The sequence below is a fragment of the Pyrus communis genome, chromosome 10, assembly GCF_963583255.1.
Source record: "Pyrus communis chromosome 10, drPyrComm1.1, whole genome shotgun sequence".
Lineage (NCBI taxonomy): Eukaryota > Viridiplantae > Streptophyta > Magnoliopsida > Rosales > Rosaceae > Pyrus > Pyrus communis.
The window spans coordinates 20,444,620-20,461,415 of NC_084812.1; the positions used below are offsets into that span (position 1 = coordinate 20,444,620).

The 16,796-nt window shown below is 40.2% G+C and overlaps 1 protein-coding gene across 2 annotated transcripts; it reads right to left on the reverse strand.

The window, feature by feature from the left end:
* Positions 1-4,118: 4,118 nt before the first annotated feature.
* LOC137746575 (glutamate receptor 1.2-like) lies at positions 4,119-7,365 on the reverse strand. 2 transcript variants are annotated; one of them, XM_068486592.1, is made up of 5 exons: positions 7,209-7,365; positions 5,506-6,782; positions 5,064-5,367; positions 4,579-4,949; positions 4,119-4,460 (listed from the first exon to the last, which is right to left on the reverse strand). In XM_068486592.1, the coding sequence occupies exons 1-5, from the start codon at positions 7,351-7,353 to the stop codon at positions 4,137-4,139; spliced, it is 2,421 nt and encodes an 806-aa protein (XP_068342693.1). In that variant the 5' UTR covers positions 7,354-7,365; the 3' UTR covers positions 4,119-4,136. The 2 variants fall into 2 exon arrangements, 1 of the variants encoding a protein (XP_068342693.1); XR_011069872.1 differs by lacking the exons at positions 4,119-4,460; positions 4,579-4,949; positions 5,064-5,367 and having other exon boundaries at positions 6,693-6,797; positions 7,209-7,345.
* Positions 7,366-16,796: the final 9,431 nt, after the last annotated feature.

The following is a 16,796-nucleotide window of genomic DNA, read 5'->3' on the forward strand; positions in this document are numbered from 1 at the left end:
GTCACTACCAGAGGTCGTGGTGGACGACTTCGTGGAACTGGACGTGGTGCTTTTCAGACCGCACGTGGTGGTGGTGCGATCAATCCGCGGGGGTTCTTTCCTCGCACCAATAATCAAAGGGCAAACTCGGCATACAATGGTGAGAAAATCACTCCCACAGGAGAACGACTCACATGCCAGATATGTGGAAAACAAGGGCATCCTGCCCTAGATTGCTATCAAAGAATGAATGCAGCCTATGAAGGGAGAATTCCAGCAAAACAGCTTACTGCCATGGCAACATCTTCGGTTCCTCTCAATCGGCAGAATCATGGACAGTGGCTTTTGGACACCGGTGCTAATGCTCATGTGACTCCAGACATCCAGAATCTGGTAAACCCACAAGAGTATAATGGTAATCAGAATGTGGGTGGTGTAGGTAATGATACTGGCATTTCTATCTCTCACATGGGTTCGAATCAACTACAAACACAATCTTGCTCATTTAAATTGCAAAATATTTTACGCTGCCCCACTGCCTCTACAAACATTATCTCTGCACACCGTTTTACCCTAGACAATAATTGCTATTTACTCATCTTTCCTCATTTTTTTCTTGTTAAGGACCTCAAGACCCGGAGGACGCTTTTCCGCGGGCGATGTGAGAATGGCTTATACCCATTTTTTGGTGGCAGTGGACAGTTCCATAACCCTATTTCAGTGTGTCTAGGCATTCGAGTCTCGGCTAAAAAATGGCATTCACGTCTTGGTCATCCTGCGTCGTCTGTTATCAAGTTTTTAATTTCCAATAAACAAGTACCAATTCATGGTACTGCGGATGTAACGTTTTGTCATTCGTGTCCTTTAGGAAAAAGTACTAAGTTACCGTTTAGTACTTCTGAGTCTGTTTCCCAATTTCCCTTACAACTTTTACATTCCGATGTTTGGTGTTCTCCAGTTATTTCCATTGAAGGTTTTCGATATTATGTTTTGTTTGTGGATGATTATTCCAGGTACTCTTGGATTTTTCCCATGAAAAAAAAGTCTGAAGTGTTTGAAATATTTGTTCAATTTAAAGCTAAGGTCGAAAATTTGTTTAATACTTCAATAAAAACCCTTCAATGTGATGAAGGAGGTGAGTACAAAAGTCGAAGTTTTCAACAGTTTCTTGCAACAAAAGGCATTTCTCAACGGTTTTCGTGTCCAAAACACCCCGAGCAAAATGGCCTAGCAGAAAGAAAACATCGACATATTGTCGAAACGAGTATTGTCTTGCTTTCTCACTCTTCCCTTCCAAACAAATATTGGTTTGATGCATGTTCAACAGCAACTTATTTAATTAATCGATTGCCAACTCGAGTTCTGTCTCATAACTCGCCCTATGAGACATTATTTGAAAAACCTCCAAACTATGAGACCTTAAAGGTGTTTGGTTGTAAGTGTTTTCCGTGGCTTGTACCTTATGCACAAAATAAACTTCAACCCAAGTCCAAACCGTGTGTATTTTTAGGCTACTCACTGAATCATCAAGGGTATAAATGTTTAGACCTGTCCACAAGACAAATTTATTTGTCTCGCCATGTTCTATTCGATGAGGACTCATTTCCATTTAAGGAACTCACATCCTTGCGGGAAAACGTTGATGACACAGGTAGTTTTGCTTCTCCTGATCTTTTGTTCACATTTCCTATACTTTCGCCAGATACTTTTCCCCCTTTGCTGAATCCTATTCCTCCTTTAGCGTCCCCATCCCAGCCAAACATCACCACGACCAACCCGTAAAATCCTGAACACCCTACCCTTCCTCACCCTCCCATGTTATCCGCTTCTTCCAATCCTCAAACCACCTTATCTCCCTCTGACCCTAGTTCCACGAACCAAACTTTAAATGAGCAAGTCCCAGTTGTTGTGTCACTCCCGCCTCATTCTCTGCCAACTTCAGACCATGATCGTGCTTCCATAAGGCCGCGCATGATGACTGGCTCACAGTCTGGAATACAAAAACCTAATCCTAAATATGCTATGCATGTCTCTACTGATCTTTCTTTAGTTGAACCAACCTGTTTTAGTCAGGCAGTCAAGCACCACAAATGGAGGGAGGCCATGGTTCACGAATTTAATGCACTGCAGCGCTGTGGCACGTGGGAGCTTGTTCCTTATCATTCAAAAATGAATGTGCTGCCAAACAAATGGGTCTTTAAGATCAAACGACGGGCGGATGGCTCTGTAGAAAGGCACAAGGCGAGGTTAGTCGCAAATGGGTTTCATCAACAGCCTGGACTTGATTACACCGAGACCTTTAGTCCTGTGGTCAAGCACAGCACCATACGCCTGGTTCTTAGTTTGGCAGTTTCGAGGCATATCAGGCAATTGGATGTACAAAATGCTTTCTTGCATGGATTTCTGAAGGAGGAAGTCTATATGCGACAACCTGCAGGTTTCATTGATGAGCAGCATCCAACACATGTCTGCAAATTGCAAAGGAGTATATACGGGTTGAAACAAGCTCCGAGAGCCTGGTTTCAACGTTTTTCAGAGTTTTTGCTTCAATTAGGGTTTCAGGCATCCACGTGTGATTACAGTTTATTTGTTTTCAATAACTCTGGTGTCTACTTGATTTTATTGATCTACGTCGATGATATATTGTTGACAGGGAACAATACTCGCCATATGTCTAGCTTGATATGTAAACTGGGCACTTTGTTTTCAATGAAGGACTTGGGGCCTCTTCATTATTTTCTGGGTGTCGAAGTAACCTATTGTGGTGATCAAATGCATTTGAATCAGGCCAAGTATGCTGTGGACTTGCTTCAGCGTACAAAGTTTTTGGATGCTAAACCAATATCCACTCCTGTTTCCTGCGGACAGAAACTCAGTGCTTACACTGGTGAGCCACATGACAATTCCGAGATGTATCGAACTGTTGTCGGAGCACTTCAGTATTTAACTATCACGCGACCAGATCTCTCCTATGCCGTAAACCAGGTTTGTCAGTTCATGCACTCTCCAAAGACTACTCACTGGATGGCAGTTAAGCGGATTCTTCGATATGTTAAAGCCACATACAATCATGGTCTTGTGTATAAACCTGGTACTGCACAACTTACAGCATATTCTGATGCTGATTACGTTGGGAATCCTGATACACGGCATTGCACAGGTGGTTTTTGCATTTACTTAGGGTCCAATCTCGTGTCTTGGAGTTCGAAAAAGCAGAAAACTGTCAGTAGGTCAAGTTCCGAAGCTGAATATCGGCAGCTTGCTTATACTGCTACAGAAGTATCATGGTTCCGCTCTTTATTTCGTGACTTACACTTGCATCTTGATCGACCAACAATCTAGTGTGACAATGTTTCCTCCATTGCCCTTGCTTCAAATCCAGTTTTTCACTCCCGTACCAAACACTTGGAGGTGGATTATCATTATGTTCGTGAGAAAGTGGTTCGTCAAGAATTATTTGTGAATTTCATATGTTCTCAAGACCAGATTGCTGATCTGTTTACAAAAGGATTGTCCTCTTCACGGTTCAAGCATCTTGTTTCCAAGCTTCCAGTTGTTTCTCCTTCTGTCAGCTTGCGGGGGGCTGTTAGACCAAGTCCGAGTCTGGTGGTGGCTTCCTCAAATTCAAGAGGTTGTGATTGTTAGACCAAGTCCGAGTGTTAGACGAGATCAGTATGCTAAGTGCCTGCCATCATTACAACTAGAGTCATCATTGCCATAAAGGAATGACAGCAAGAGGACATGTGTTTGCTGACTCATGGACAGCAGGGAGGACATTTTATTATTGCTGTGCTATTGCTCCGAGTGCTGTGGTGTGCTGTTGCTGTGCTGCTGCATGTGTGGAGTGCAGTCCTTGTATTTTAAATTGTAAAGTTTGTATGTTGTAGTGTATATAACAAAGCCTTCCCGTAAGGCCTAAGTGTGGAATTATTTATTCAGATCAGAAATTCTTTCAGTTTCTAGGTGAAAGAATTTTGTTTGCATTCATAACTAAAGTAAAACAAAATAGTTACCTATTTTCTTGGAAAGTAGAAAAACAAGTACCTTGTAAGTACACAATACACTATATGAGAAAACTGCATGTCACAGATCTGTAAATTAGTGGTTATGGACATCAAGTACGACAGATTATTGGTTTATTCTGTTTCATGTACTAATTACAGTGGAAGGAACATCCTTAAACGCTGCAGTCGTCCTCCAACCAACTGCAGTTGTCCTTTAATCAGATTTCTAAATGAACGGGAAAAGATTACGAATAAGAAGAGAGCAACAGCAGACGAAACCCCGCTGACAAGGAATAAACCAAGAAAGTTGTAGAGGCCAAGAGTATTGGAGGGACTACTTATAGTATTATCATCCGGCATAAAACTTGTTTTTCTTGGGAACCAGGTCTCTTCCAGGTCTAAAAGCTTTCCTTCTTCTCTCATATGTCGTATTTGTGTTGATAAGTCATGGACCAATTTCGAACCTTTAGGGAAAACCTGAAGACGAATGATATATGCACAACATATTATAAGCTTATACAAGTATTATCTTATCTTTTTGGTTACAAATTCTTGTTTGTAATTACGCATGTAACAAATGGGATAGATCACTCACAAAAGCAAAACCATTGGTGGTAGACTTGGTTTTAATGAGGGAGTAGTCAGAAGAATACTTTGCAAGGAAGATATTGATATATGGAAGCTCATCAATTATCGCCGAAACACCACCATGCTTGCTTCCTTTTGATAAAGCATCTGCATATTCTTCAACTGAATGATACGGCTTAATCTCTTTGAAATTCAAGTTCACTGTAACTCCCAATGAACCTGATTGGTAACCTATATAGTTTCCAATTGAGTCCATTCGTATCTGTTTAACTGTCATCATTGATGCTAAAGTAGCAGTGTAACTGGATGTCAATATAAGCACTACAAACATCCATATTATCACTACAAACTTTGCCAGGTTGCTTAGTATCTTCTCCCCTGCAGGCGTTAACAAATACAGATCTTAAACATATTTATGAGTTGAGCATTTCGTCATTAGCTGAAATAAAGTTACACTAACTAGATAAGTGAGGAGATATATAGAGCACTCACTATGAGCAAATGCAAGGGTTGAGAAGGAGAACCATAATATTGTTCCGATTTGCTGTGAAGTTGTGCCTTGGAATTCTTGGTTGACAGGACGCTCAATTAACCACACAATGAAACCCGTAAGTACAAAGAAACACGCACTCGTTATCCAAAGGTATGCTGAAAGAGGTTTCAGAAAAATCCACATGTTGTCCTTTCGATTTGGCACTAGTATTCCCACACCTAGGTCAGTATATGGCATTGTAAAATCAACATATTGAGATCTGTTCGATGTGATTGTTATATCTCCAACGACAGCATCGTACTTCTAGTGTATCATGTCCCCAGTATATGACAAGGAAACCCAAGAAGTAAATAAGAAATTCAGATAAGATACTGAAAGATAGATTAGGTAAAACAGAAAAATCATTACTTAATTTTATGAATTTATATTAATTAACCATACCTGGAGATAAACCTGGTAAACAAGATCACTGTAGGTCCCCGCCATAACTCCATGTTCATTCTCAAATGGAAAAAACTCATAATGTACTTTATACGGCAACGCACTGATTGCAGTTTTGAACACATCGATACTGAACCCAGTGACATTTGTTCTATTGGTTTGAAGATCATGCTCCACACGCACAAGTTCCTTGAACCCAACTCTCACTGGAACACCAATTCTCAATTTTATTTCACTACTCAATTGCCTTTTAGATCCTCCTGGCCATCTGATTGTTTTCAAATGGTTGCTTAAAAGAAGATTTCTCCCATTTTTAAGCATGTGTGACTGAGCTTTATCGGTCTTTTCTTCGAAAAACCAAAATCCAACCCTTCTTGCTTCTTTTCCTATCACATTTACTATCTCTAATGTACCTGAAATCAGTTTCCCCTTTGGAAATTGAATTTCACCACTTAAACCCGTAAACCTCCTTTGCAATATTTCTCTTAGTAGCACAACCCCATGTTTGGATCTAGTAGAATTTTGAATACTTGCTCTTTCAATTGCTTCAGCTAGAGCCCAAGTTGCATCATACACCCAGATTTTGTCTGCACTTAACTCACTTACTTTCATATTTGGATCCTCCAGGTAAAGTTTGTTCCTCACTTTTGAAGTAAGATTTTGCAGCCTAGTTGATGGTGGAATATAAGACTTCAAACCTATCACCCCTTGCATTGATTCAATCACATTATAATCCATGAAATGCAAGAAATTCATGCTAGCTGATGTCAGAATCCAAGTATACCCTTCACTCATCATTCCTAACTTATTTACATTAGAGAAAAGTTGAGGCACAAGCAAGTGTGAAATGTGCACAACAAATACCTTTGTCTTCAATTTCATTAGCGTTTGGAGTTCTTCGAAGATTTGTTCATTTGTTGAGGATATAGCAACACAACTTTTATGTGCTATATACACATTTTTCTGTTGAAAGGAACTTGTCAAAGTTGGAATCATGTCATTCCCGTACTCTGTGTTGTCATACAGAAGTATGACATCCTTCCATTTATACACTTCAATGATGGCATTGATCCCCATAACTTGAGAAGTTTCATCTTGTGCGATCCCGACAGAGAAGGCATTTCTATCGTCATTTAGAGGAAGAGGAGGTCTAGGTTCCGAAAGGGACATTATGGGCACTTTAGCTGCTTCTCCCAAATTTGCCAAAAGATTTGCTTCCACTCTTGTTTGTGCACCAATTATTGCTTCAACTTTAGTGTTTTCCAAAAGATGCAGAGCTGTGTTTGTGACAACTGAAAGTTAAATTAAAAGATGCAGAGTTGCATTGCTTCCACTTTTACTTAGAATGACTTATTTCCTACGTGTAAATGTATATTTTTTCTTTTATATACAATGATATTATAGTCAAATAGGTTGGAGGGAGGGGGAGGGGTGCGAAATTTATACAATAGGCCAGACAAATAGATATCGAACTGAAAACAACTGTTAAATCATCCTCGCCATATATATGACCAAAACTAAATAGATGAACTACTATCACTTTAAGTATGTACGTTTTCTAATCTGAAAAACCTATTAGATTAAATTGAACGATTAGTACTATCGCTATAGCTGCAAGCTGCTAAAGAAGAAAGATTTGTACCTGAAAGTCTCATATATATCGAAGCAAATTATAAAAAACTATTTAAAAATGAATGGCTCACCAGATGATAGAGCATGTAGATGCTCTCCTTTGGAATCCCTACTGTGGAGAACAACTCTTGTGCTGTAGTCATTATGCTGATGGTAGAAATCAGATAAAGCTTCCGAAATGCAGCTTTGAACAATCTTTCCCTCCGTCGATCCCATGTCAAGAATCAACCCGACATGAGTTTCTTCTATTTCACCATGTAAAGAACTGACAAGGCTAAAGAAGGTGAGAAATATCGAGAGGATGGCTAGCTTCTTCCTTTGATCAGACTCCATACGTACTACCAATTTTTAATTATGTATTTAATGTTGCTATTTGTTGGTTTAATGAACAGTCCCAATCTGTATATATCTTCTAGCTTATATATATGTATGCTTCAAAATGGTTACTACATAATTAAGGAAGTTCAAGGAAGTAACGTGAAAGGTTGACCGAGGAATTGATCTACGTAGATAAAAGATTCTAGTTTAGTCATGTGAAACAATTGTCACGTATACAAGTCTTGCATGACTTCAAGTTTAGTCATGTGAAATATTTTATGCGTACTTGGAGCAATTGTCACGCAATATATCTTCACATGTGTTAAAATACGAGGTATAACATGACTAATATGTTTTACTTTTAATATACTAAAATAATTAAATATGAGTGCTATAATTTGAGTTGAATTGTAAACGATGTGGTGATGTTCTAACTACATTGAAAAACCTCTCGAAGTCGTGCCCCAAAATATAAGATTTATCATATTTCAGAGTCAAACTTGAGCCCCCGATAAAACCGTGTTTTGAAACTGATTTTGAAATTTTATTTAGCTCACATTTTGGAATGATTAAGTTAGTTAGAAATAATTCTTTTTACAACTCACTAATTAGTTCTACTTAATATTACGATCTAATAATACTTAGTACTGCAACCGATGACATTATTTCAATAATTTTAAGAGAGGATTTGCAAGTTCTTTACATAAATATTTTCATTAAAACGTAGCTGAGAAATCACATGGTTGAGAAGAGGATAGATACATACAAACTAATTATGATGATCAAGTCCAAATTAAAACTGGCAATTACTTTTTGACCGAAGACTTGGTCTTTTTCCTGGTTTGTTACTTTGATTGAGTCTCTTTTCCTTGAGCTTCTATTTTTGGTTCTTTCATTAGCTTTCAACGGTGGAGAACTTACATGCAAAGATCCAAGACTTTCCTTTCTCATCAAGTTGGCTACAATTTATGTGGATGCAAATTTGCGTCGTCTTTTTCTTTGACGAAAATGCACCAGCAAAATAATAACACCTAATATTAAGGTCAAAAGCCTCATGCGCCCATAATGAATAGGGGGCTTTGGCTAAAGAATCTCTGATGCCAAAGTTAGAATTTTGAGAATAATGTGTTTAGGAGTTTGTAGGTAGCAAATGACTTTGCTTTTTAGTGGAAGAATAAGACTATTTATAGGGGAGTGGCCGGGCCTATTTGGAGAATAGTGGCCGGCCATATATGGTGAAATTGTAAGTATAATTGCAAGATATTATGTGAAATAATATCTTGCAATTAACTTGGTAATTAATCCTAGGTTAAATAGGAAAATTGGAAGTTACCTTTTGATGAGTAGTAATGAAAGGGCTTTGAGTAAATACCATTTTGATCACGTTTGACTCTTCCTTGATTGAACCGTTATTGTCTGTTGCATGCGCGTGGAAATCTCGTATGCCTTGAGGGTAATTTTGTCCTTTTCACCAAAAGTCTATGTGTCACCTCCATAATTTTCTTGATTATTTCTGGCTCCAAAAATGCCCCCACACCTGTTGGGCTACTCGCAAGAAAGGGCAACAAGTGTAGAGATCTTCCCTTGCTTTAGAAAACATAAGATTGTTTCCTATTTTGATGTAGATTCCTACATTAATTGGAAATTAGATCCTTCTAGGAAAGGGAAATAAATCACTTCCATAGTCTATTTAAGTCTACCTTAAGTAGATGATTAAATCAACTTCAGAGAGCAATTTATTCTACCCTACAGGAGAGAGAATGCTAGATGATATTTGTTCCCCCTCCCCTAACAATCTTCCACACTTACCCCTGTAAAGGACCGTCTTTCGTTGCTTTCTTTGTCTTTTACACGCCGTACCGAGGTAAGAAACATTTAATTTTCCTTGTCTTCTTCTTAGATAGTGTTGTCGTGGGGCAACCATAGGGTGATGAGGTGTTGTGGCAGAGACCACTGCTTGGGCTACTCGACTTGGCTAGAGTCAAAGGCAGCAGTGCGACTGGGGCCACAGATTGAGGCGTTGGGGCGTAGTGTTAGGTGAGCCGCATGGCTCATGTTCTTTGGGCTATTGGACCTGATGTGGGCTAGGCCGCAATTGAGAGAAATAAGGAGGTCGCAGGCCTCATGGGCTGCTGGAATGTTGGGCATCTTGCCAGCTGGTTTGAGAGAAAAAAAAAATGAGGGAAAAGCCAACGTAGGTTGAGCTCCTCTGCTGAGTACCGTGAATGGCGTTGGCTGCTTAGTCCTCTTCGCTAGGAGAAATGTGGGCTGCTCCTAATAGAGGAGATAAAAAGGATCAAGGCGAATGCATTGGCTCATTCGATCGTTGTCGTGGAGCCTATTATGAATGAAGGTGGAAAAAAGAGATCTTCCCCGTCTGGTCAATATATGCTCGTGAGGGTCTGCCTGCTGTTGAAAGGCTTGTGATTGACTTGACTTCTTCTAATGGGAAGAAAAATAAGGCTGCTAGATCTGAGCCTGTGATGTTTACCATTCCAAAAATGGCTAGTACGATTGCTACTATGATTGCTCAGCGTAGAGATTCTATCATACCCCTAGTGCTGAAGTTTGTACCAAGACGTCAGTTAGGAGCTCAGTCCGATTCTCCTTTGGAGAAGCATACTATTATAAAGAGTGATAAGGTGAACTTTGCTGCTAAAGTGGTGCTAACACCCACTCCTTTGTTGCTGGGATTGATTTGCCTATTGAGAAAGAAGAGATTGCTTGCATGGGTAATTGTGAGAAATCCACCAAGCCTATTTCTGGAAAGTCTGCTAAGATTTATGCACTTCTAAAACCCGATCTGCTTGAAGATATGGACGCATGTACCAAACTTGTTGATGGTGTCAGAGGGGTTGTTTGCCTAAGTTAATTTGCGAAGCATACAACCCAATATAGAATAACTGCTCTGCTTGCTATAATGCAGAAAACGGCAATTCTGGTAGCCGAGTCTATTCTCCTTGACCAAGAGGATACCAAGGCTGCTAAGGAGATGGCAAAGACTATGGTAGCTAAAGTTTATTCTTATGTCGAGACGATCAGAAAGTTGGAGTTTGAGCTTGTCACTTTGAAGGGGTCCAATATCTCTGCTTCCACTTCTATGCAGCTTGAGACCGCTTACCAGAAGATCGTTGACTTAAAAACTAGGCCTGACAGGATCCAAGTTAAGTATGAAAGTGCAGAGAATGAGATTGGCCACTACATAACTTAGATTCAAGATATTGAGCGTGCCATTTCTGAGCTTCGTTTTGCTAATTACGCAAAAGATGAAGGGTTGATTGCTGTTTATAATCAAGTGATCCATTTTAAGAAAGTCGTCAATAGGCTTGAACCCCAAGTGTTGGAACTCCAAGATGCACTGAAGATCAACGAAAATATCAGGAATGAAGTGGATGAGCTGCATCGCGTCCGTGTTGGTCTGCTCGAAGAGAACAAGCAGCTGAAGGGTGAGAAGGCTGGGCTCGAGGCTTTGCTTGTTCAGAGTCAGGCTGATTTCTACAAGCTGGGTTATGTAGATCATCTATTTGGTAAGCCATTAGACTTTGAGTTTGCTGGGAAAAACTTTGGGACCTTCTCTATTTCTCTGGAAAACTTGTTTGCCTTTACTTTTGAGGCTTCCATTAGTGAAGTAGTCGGAGAAGTTGATGCCCAAGCTAGGGCAGCCAAAGGTGAAGTGCTGGATGATGTCGCTGCTGAAAGTATTGCGACTGTTGAAGGTATGGCTACCGAGTAGTCGTGGGATGTCCAAGTTGCTGAAGAGTAATCTTCTAGGTGGCCTTTAGGATTTTCTTTGTTTTTCTTGTTGCTTTTTGCTTTGCTTGAAATCTTTCAGCCTTTTCTATTTGTTTATCAATTTTGCTAGAAAATTTAATAAAACTTGTTTCCTTCGCTTTTCTTCGTCTTCGCTTCTTTTGTTTACACCCAACCTTTGACCTTTTGAGCAACGACAGATGTGCTACTAACCATTGGGTCGGCAACCGGATGCCTTACTTACAGAAGCAGACAAGTCTGCGGGACCACTTGGCTGTTAACCTTGGCTTTCTTTAATCCTTTGAGTTGTGTGGCATGCATCACAACATACTAAAGATTTTTGGGTCATGAAATTTGCTAACCTTTCGTATCAAAAGTACGCGGTTGTATGGAATTTTGTAAGCAAAGGTCCAAGAAAACTCCTTACTCTATATGTAACCAATTACGTGGGTTGCGTAGCAAGTATCACAACACTTTAGGAATTAGTGTAGATCTAAACAATCATTTCACGCTTGGCAGAGGTGAAGCTTATCGACTATGTAGCATGTCAACAGTGGATAGAGCTTTGTATATGCATGCTAACTATTTAACTTTTCACAAAAAATGTGCAGTTGTATAAGTTTAGCATGGCTTACTGCTCGAAGGGCAAGTCGTAGGCAATCTTCTGGAAATCGTAAGCTACCTCAGTGCACTCGGTAGCAGCTTTAGGGTTCCAGGGCAGCCGTCTATAGAGTGTACTGCATAATATGCCTCCTCCGTCTTTGAGGCCCGATTCCCCATGGATTAGGCTAAGAGATCAAAAATCCTTCAGTTAGCTAAGCCTTGAAAAAGACCATTGTAGCTACTTTTAGGAATCCATGCACAAACTATCGTGCATCTAGTTACACTAGGGCAGCTCGACTTATCCACGTTTGGATATTCGGAGTGTATAGTTTATCTTCCCGCATCGGATAGTAAACCCATATAGGTGTCAAGGAATTGGTTTAACCTCTTGCACTGGAGAGCATGGTTAGTCTCCAGAGGGGTACAATTCTTGCGATAAGTCCCTAAGAAGGGTATAATCCTTTTTTGAAATGCATGAGTGATCAGTTGTGGTAAGCATGCAGCCTAGCCAAGTGGTAAATTACTTCTGAATTCCTCATTGAAAAACAAGTGAAACAAACGAAAACTTAGTTGTTAGGTAGGAACTGCATAACAATTGGACAGTCATCAGCTTGTAATGTAGTGCCCATCGAGCTGCTTGAGTCTTCGGGCTTTAATGTAGTGGGAGGTCACGCATGGTACTTCCTCATATTGTAGGTGTTCCACTATTTTTCAATCTCTTTGTCATTCATGGTGGCAAAGGTGTAGCTATACTTATTGCATACTCTGCTGATCTTGTACGGACCTTCCCAAATAGGATCCATCTTCTTTGAGCCTTTGCTGCAGGCAGTGATGAAAGCTTTTCTTAGGACTAGATCTCCAGGCTGGAACTGTCAGATCTTGGCTCTTTTGTTGTAGCTGGAGAGAAGCTGCTGCTCATAGGCTGCGATGCGGGTGATGATTTTCTTGTGTTTCTCCTCTACTAGATGTAAGTTTGTGGCTATCTCCTTTCTATTATGCTCGATGCTTGGTAGTAGAGTGTCGATACGTGGCACAATGACATTGAGAGGAATGATTGCTTCTGAACCAAATGCTAAAGAGAAATGAGTCTTACCGGTTGCTCGTCGTTTAGTTGTGCAATAAGTCCATGGACATCCGAGAAGTTCGTTTGGCCATTTTCCCTTTTTGTCGGAAAGGGTTTTCTTGAGGCAATCGAGAATCGTCTTGTTGGATGCTTCGGCCTGCTTATTGCCTTAAGGATATCATGCTGCTTGATGTCATATTTCTAGAAAAACTTCGCCAAATCTTTGCCTACGAATTACGGGCCATAGTCTATGGTGATGGATTGAGGGATGCCAAATCGACAAATGATGTTCCTCCGTATAAAGCGCTTTGTATCCGTCTGAGTTGTGGTTGTCATGGGCTCTGCTTTCACCCACTTGGTTAAGTAGTCAGTTGCCATGATCATAGTACATCTGCCCTTAGTAATGGGAGGCATTGACCCTACCAAGTCGATTGCCCACTACATGAACGGCCATGGACTCGTTTACGAGTGTAGTTCGCTGGTAAGCAGTTCTGGTACCTGCTTGTAGTGTTAGCAGCAGTCATACTTTTGTAATGACTCGTTAGCATCTTGATGCATAATAGGCTAGTAGTATCCTGCGTTAAGAGCCTTCTGTGCTAAGGATCGACCTCCGGAGTGATTTCCATAAATGCTTCGTAGATTGAGCTTAGAACCTTTAGGTCATCGAGAGGCGTTAAGCAGTGGAGATGTGGTCCAGTGTAAGATCTTCGGACGATAATGTTGTTCCATATGTAGTAGCGTGTGATAGGATTTTTACCACCTGCCAAAGTAGGGATAAAATCACGCAAAATACTTGCAAGAGAACAAGGTTGTAGTAATATAAATGGCTCAAGCAAGGTCGTTTTCCACTGGGATTATTTAAAACAATTTATGAAAAACCCTAATCCTAGTTAATTATCTGAAATTAAAAATTGGAAAAATGTTGATTTTGAATTTAAAAGTATTAAAAACGAATTTTAATAAAAGTAATTTAAAGAAAGCAACTAAAAACCAATTAAGAAGGAAACAAATCAAAGAGAAAAGATTTTGAGAAACAAATTTGGAAAAGCACTAAGATTCCGCGGTCACCCTAACAATCCTACATAGCTTTTCTAATTCCTTATGAATTACACATGCATAAATTCATAAGAAAATTAAAAAGAGACTACATATTCTTGCTAAGTATCATGGCCTTACCCTAGCAAAAAGGATTAGTTACGCATATTCATAAATAAAATCAACATAATTGTATTAAATTAGAAAAAAGGTTGAAAACACCTGAAAGTATAAGTCTTGAATCTCAAGCTTTAGCCAAACTATTCTCTCAAAAGTTGCATAAGTTCAACCACACTTTTTCCTAGCTTTCGAAAAAGCTTATTTATACAACTTTAACTCCAATCCTCCTTGTAAAAGGTCTTAGAATAAAACTAGGAAACCTAAAAACTTGAAATAAAATAGGAAACATAATCCTAAATTGACTTGGTAAATTCACCTAGAAATCTGCACAGCCACGTTTTGGACCCATATCAGCTCCAAAATTGGCCCAAAATAGCTGGATTTAAAGCTTGGACTATTCTGAACACTTCTCCAGAAGGCACGAACCCATATGAGGTCATCTTGGGCTCCAAAAACGCAATTTAAACCCAAAAACATCACTTTCCAACAACGCGCACTGCTTCTTTATTTAATTACCAGAAAATAACTGTTTGGTAGAAATATCCCAAATTTTGATAGGAATAAGCCAAGAGACACACGAATGTCTTCCAATTTGAATCACTCCAAAATTCGTTCATTTAATCATGTTTTGGTCCAGAGGAAATCGAATGTCCTATATTGAAAATATAAAGCAAAGTATCAAATTTCTACCAAAATAATTACCAAATTAATACAAATAATCGGGTAAAATATATAATATAGTATTGGCTCATCAGCGTGATGCCTTTGTTTGGAGCTTTCTAGACTCCAATCTTTCCATGGGGAGTGTGCCATTGACTAGGTAGTCTATAATGGAATCTTGACAGTTTGGAGTTGTACTAACCTGTGACACCTCGGTTGCTGGCTCCACCTCTATGCTTGGCTTGTCTAGATACTTTATCGGAATAAAGCGTTTGAGTCAGGAATCGTGATGCAAGATAGGAGCGATAGGGAATAGCGAAGTTGGGACCATGTTACACGCAACAGGAGATGCTCAACTGCAAGTATTGGGTCACTCTAAACCAGAATTACGGAACAAGGATCAGCTGGGACCATGTGACGTGCAACAGAAGGTGGTGCTTAACTGCCGGTACATGTTGCGTCTATGTAGAATCTTCTGGGGCAACGAGGACAAAACTTGCTTCTAAGTGTGTCCTTCTACTATTCATCAGCCCTTGGCACGCCTTTTGGGCTTATGTTTGTTAGAAAACTTTACATCCGTCAATGTCTGTGCCTTTATCATCACTTGTCTGGATTGGGCGAAATAGTGCGTCATGAGGATGACTGTGTGCGTCTAAAGGTATAACATGAGCTTCTAGGTTGCAACAACTGTGGCCAAATGAAGGTGATGTTAGGTGGTTCTTCAAGTCCTTAAATGATTTTTCGTACTCGTTGTCCTATTTGTCTTGTTGCTCTTCTTTGATTGTCAAAAAGAAAAAGCTGACGTTGATCAGTGGACTGCAAATGTAAATAGTTGATGTGGCTGCTCGTCTAGTCAAACCTTGAATCTCCTTCAGAGTAGTGGGGGACTTCATATTCAAGATCTCTCGGATTTACCTTGAATGTGAATCAACGAGCCTCGTCCCAAAATGCATGCTTCTCTGCCAGAGCGAAAGAATTTGCTAGAGTTAGATCTTCTTTCATGATTAATTCTCCGAACAACGGGTGGTTTACTAGGAGTTCTTTTTGGAAGGCTGCACTAGCTATTGAGTCATTGCATCCAGCTATCTTTGCCTTCTCTATTTTGAACCTTTTCACATAGTCGCAAAGCGAGTCCTTTGGGTTATTCTTGACGTTGAACAAGTGGTCGGACTTCTTCTTGATCGAGCGATATGATTAATATTCTTTGGTGAAAACCAAAGAAAGTTCATCAAACTTTATATTGATTATGGCGGCAAAGTGTCAAACCAATCTTGTGCCTCGCCTTGTAGAGTGGTGGTGAATATCTTGCACATGAGAGCGTCGTTGTTTCGATAGAGGATTATTCCGCTTCGACAGTGCTTTAGGTGTCTCTTCAGGTCTCCATCCCTTTTGAAGGATGTGAAATATGCATGTTGAACTTGCGTGAAGGCTCTGCTTGCTTGATCTTGTTTGTGAAGGGTGACCTGTTTATGTTTGTCATGCTTCATCATAGTGCCTCATCAGTGACCTCGTTACGTTGGAAAGTCGTGCAATCACTCGATCAAGAGCCTTTCTACTTCTTCATGTATTTGCCTTTGTTGGGCGTAGGGGAGCTACCGGTTGCCCCCGGTTGTGACCTACTGGTTTAGGCTGCTCTTCCATATGTTCGACTCGTTTATGCCATGGTTGTGGTGCATGTGGTATGTTCATAATAAGCGAGTAAGTTCCTGGTAAGCTGCCAGTTGAACTTAAGCTGGATTGAGTGACTGTTTCTCTCCATCAGTCTTGCTGCCTACTCTGATGTGAGGTGAATGATGTTTTATGCAGGCCTAACAGCGAATGAACAATTCGCCTGAAAGGTTGCTTATGTTGATTATCGGAGTGTGGCCCCAACCGTGAGTGTATGCTCATCCGTGTGCCTAACCGAGAATGCACGCTCCTCCGCGTACTAAGAAAAGAGTATACATTATAACCCAGTTGGGAGTGTACACTGCCAAAATGCTCGATTCATGATTGGTCGAGTAGCTGTTTGCCGGGATGTTGCTGGATAGACTCATCGTATGCCCTTGTCGTACTTTGGGACACTTCGTCTAGGGCACGCTGCATCTCGGTACGTTATAAAAGCTGATTC

Bases quoted from the DNA above. Each gene is read 5' to 3' on its own strand.
- LOC137746575 (XM_068486592.1), bottom strand. From the start codon at position 7,353: ATGGGATCGACGGAGGGAAAGATTGTTCAAAGCTGCATTTCGGAAGCT. The intron at 6,783-7,208 runs GTGAGCCATTCA...TCACAAACACAG, and splicing joins TCTACATGCTCTATCATCTG to CTCTGCATCTTTTGGAAAAC. The intron at 5,368-5,505 runs GTATGGTTAATT...ATGATACACTAG, and splicing joins TTTACCAGGTTTATCTCCAG to AAGTACGATGCTGTCGTTGG.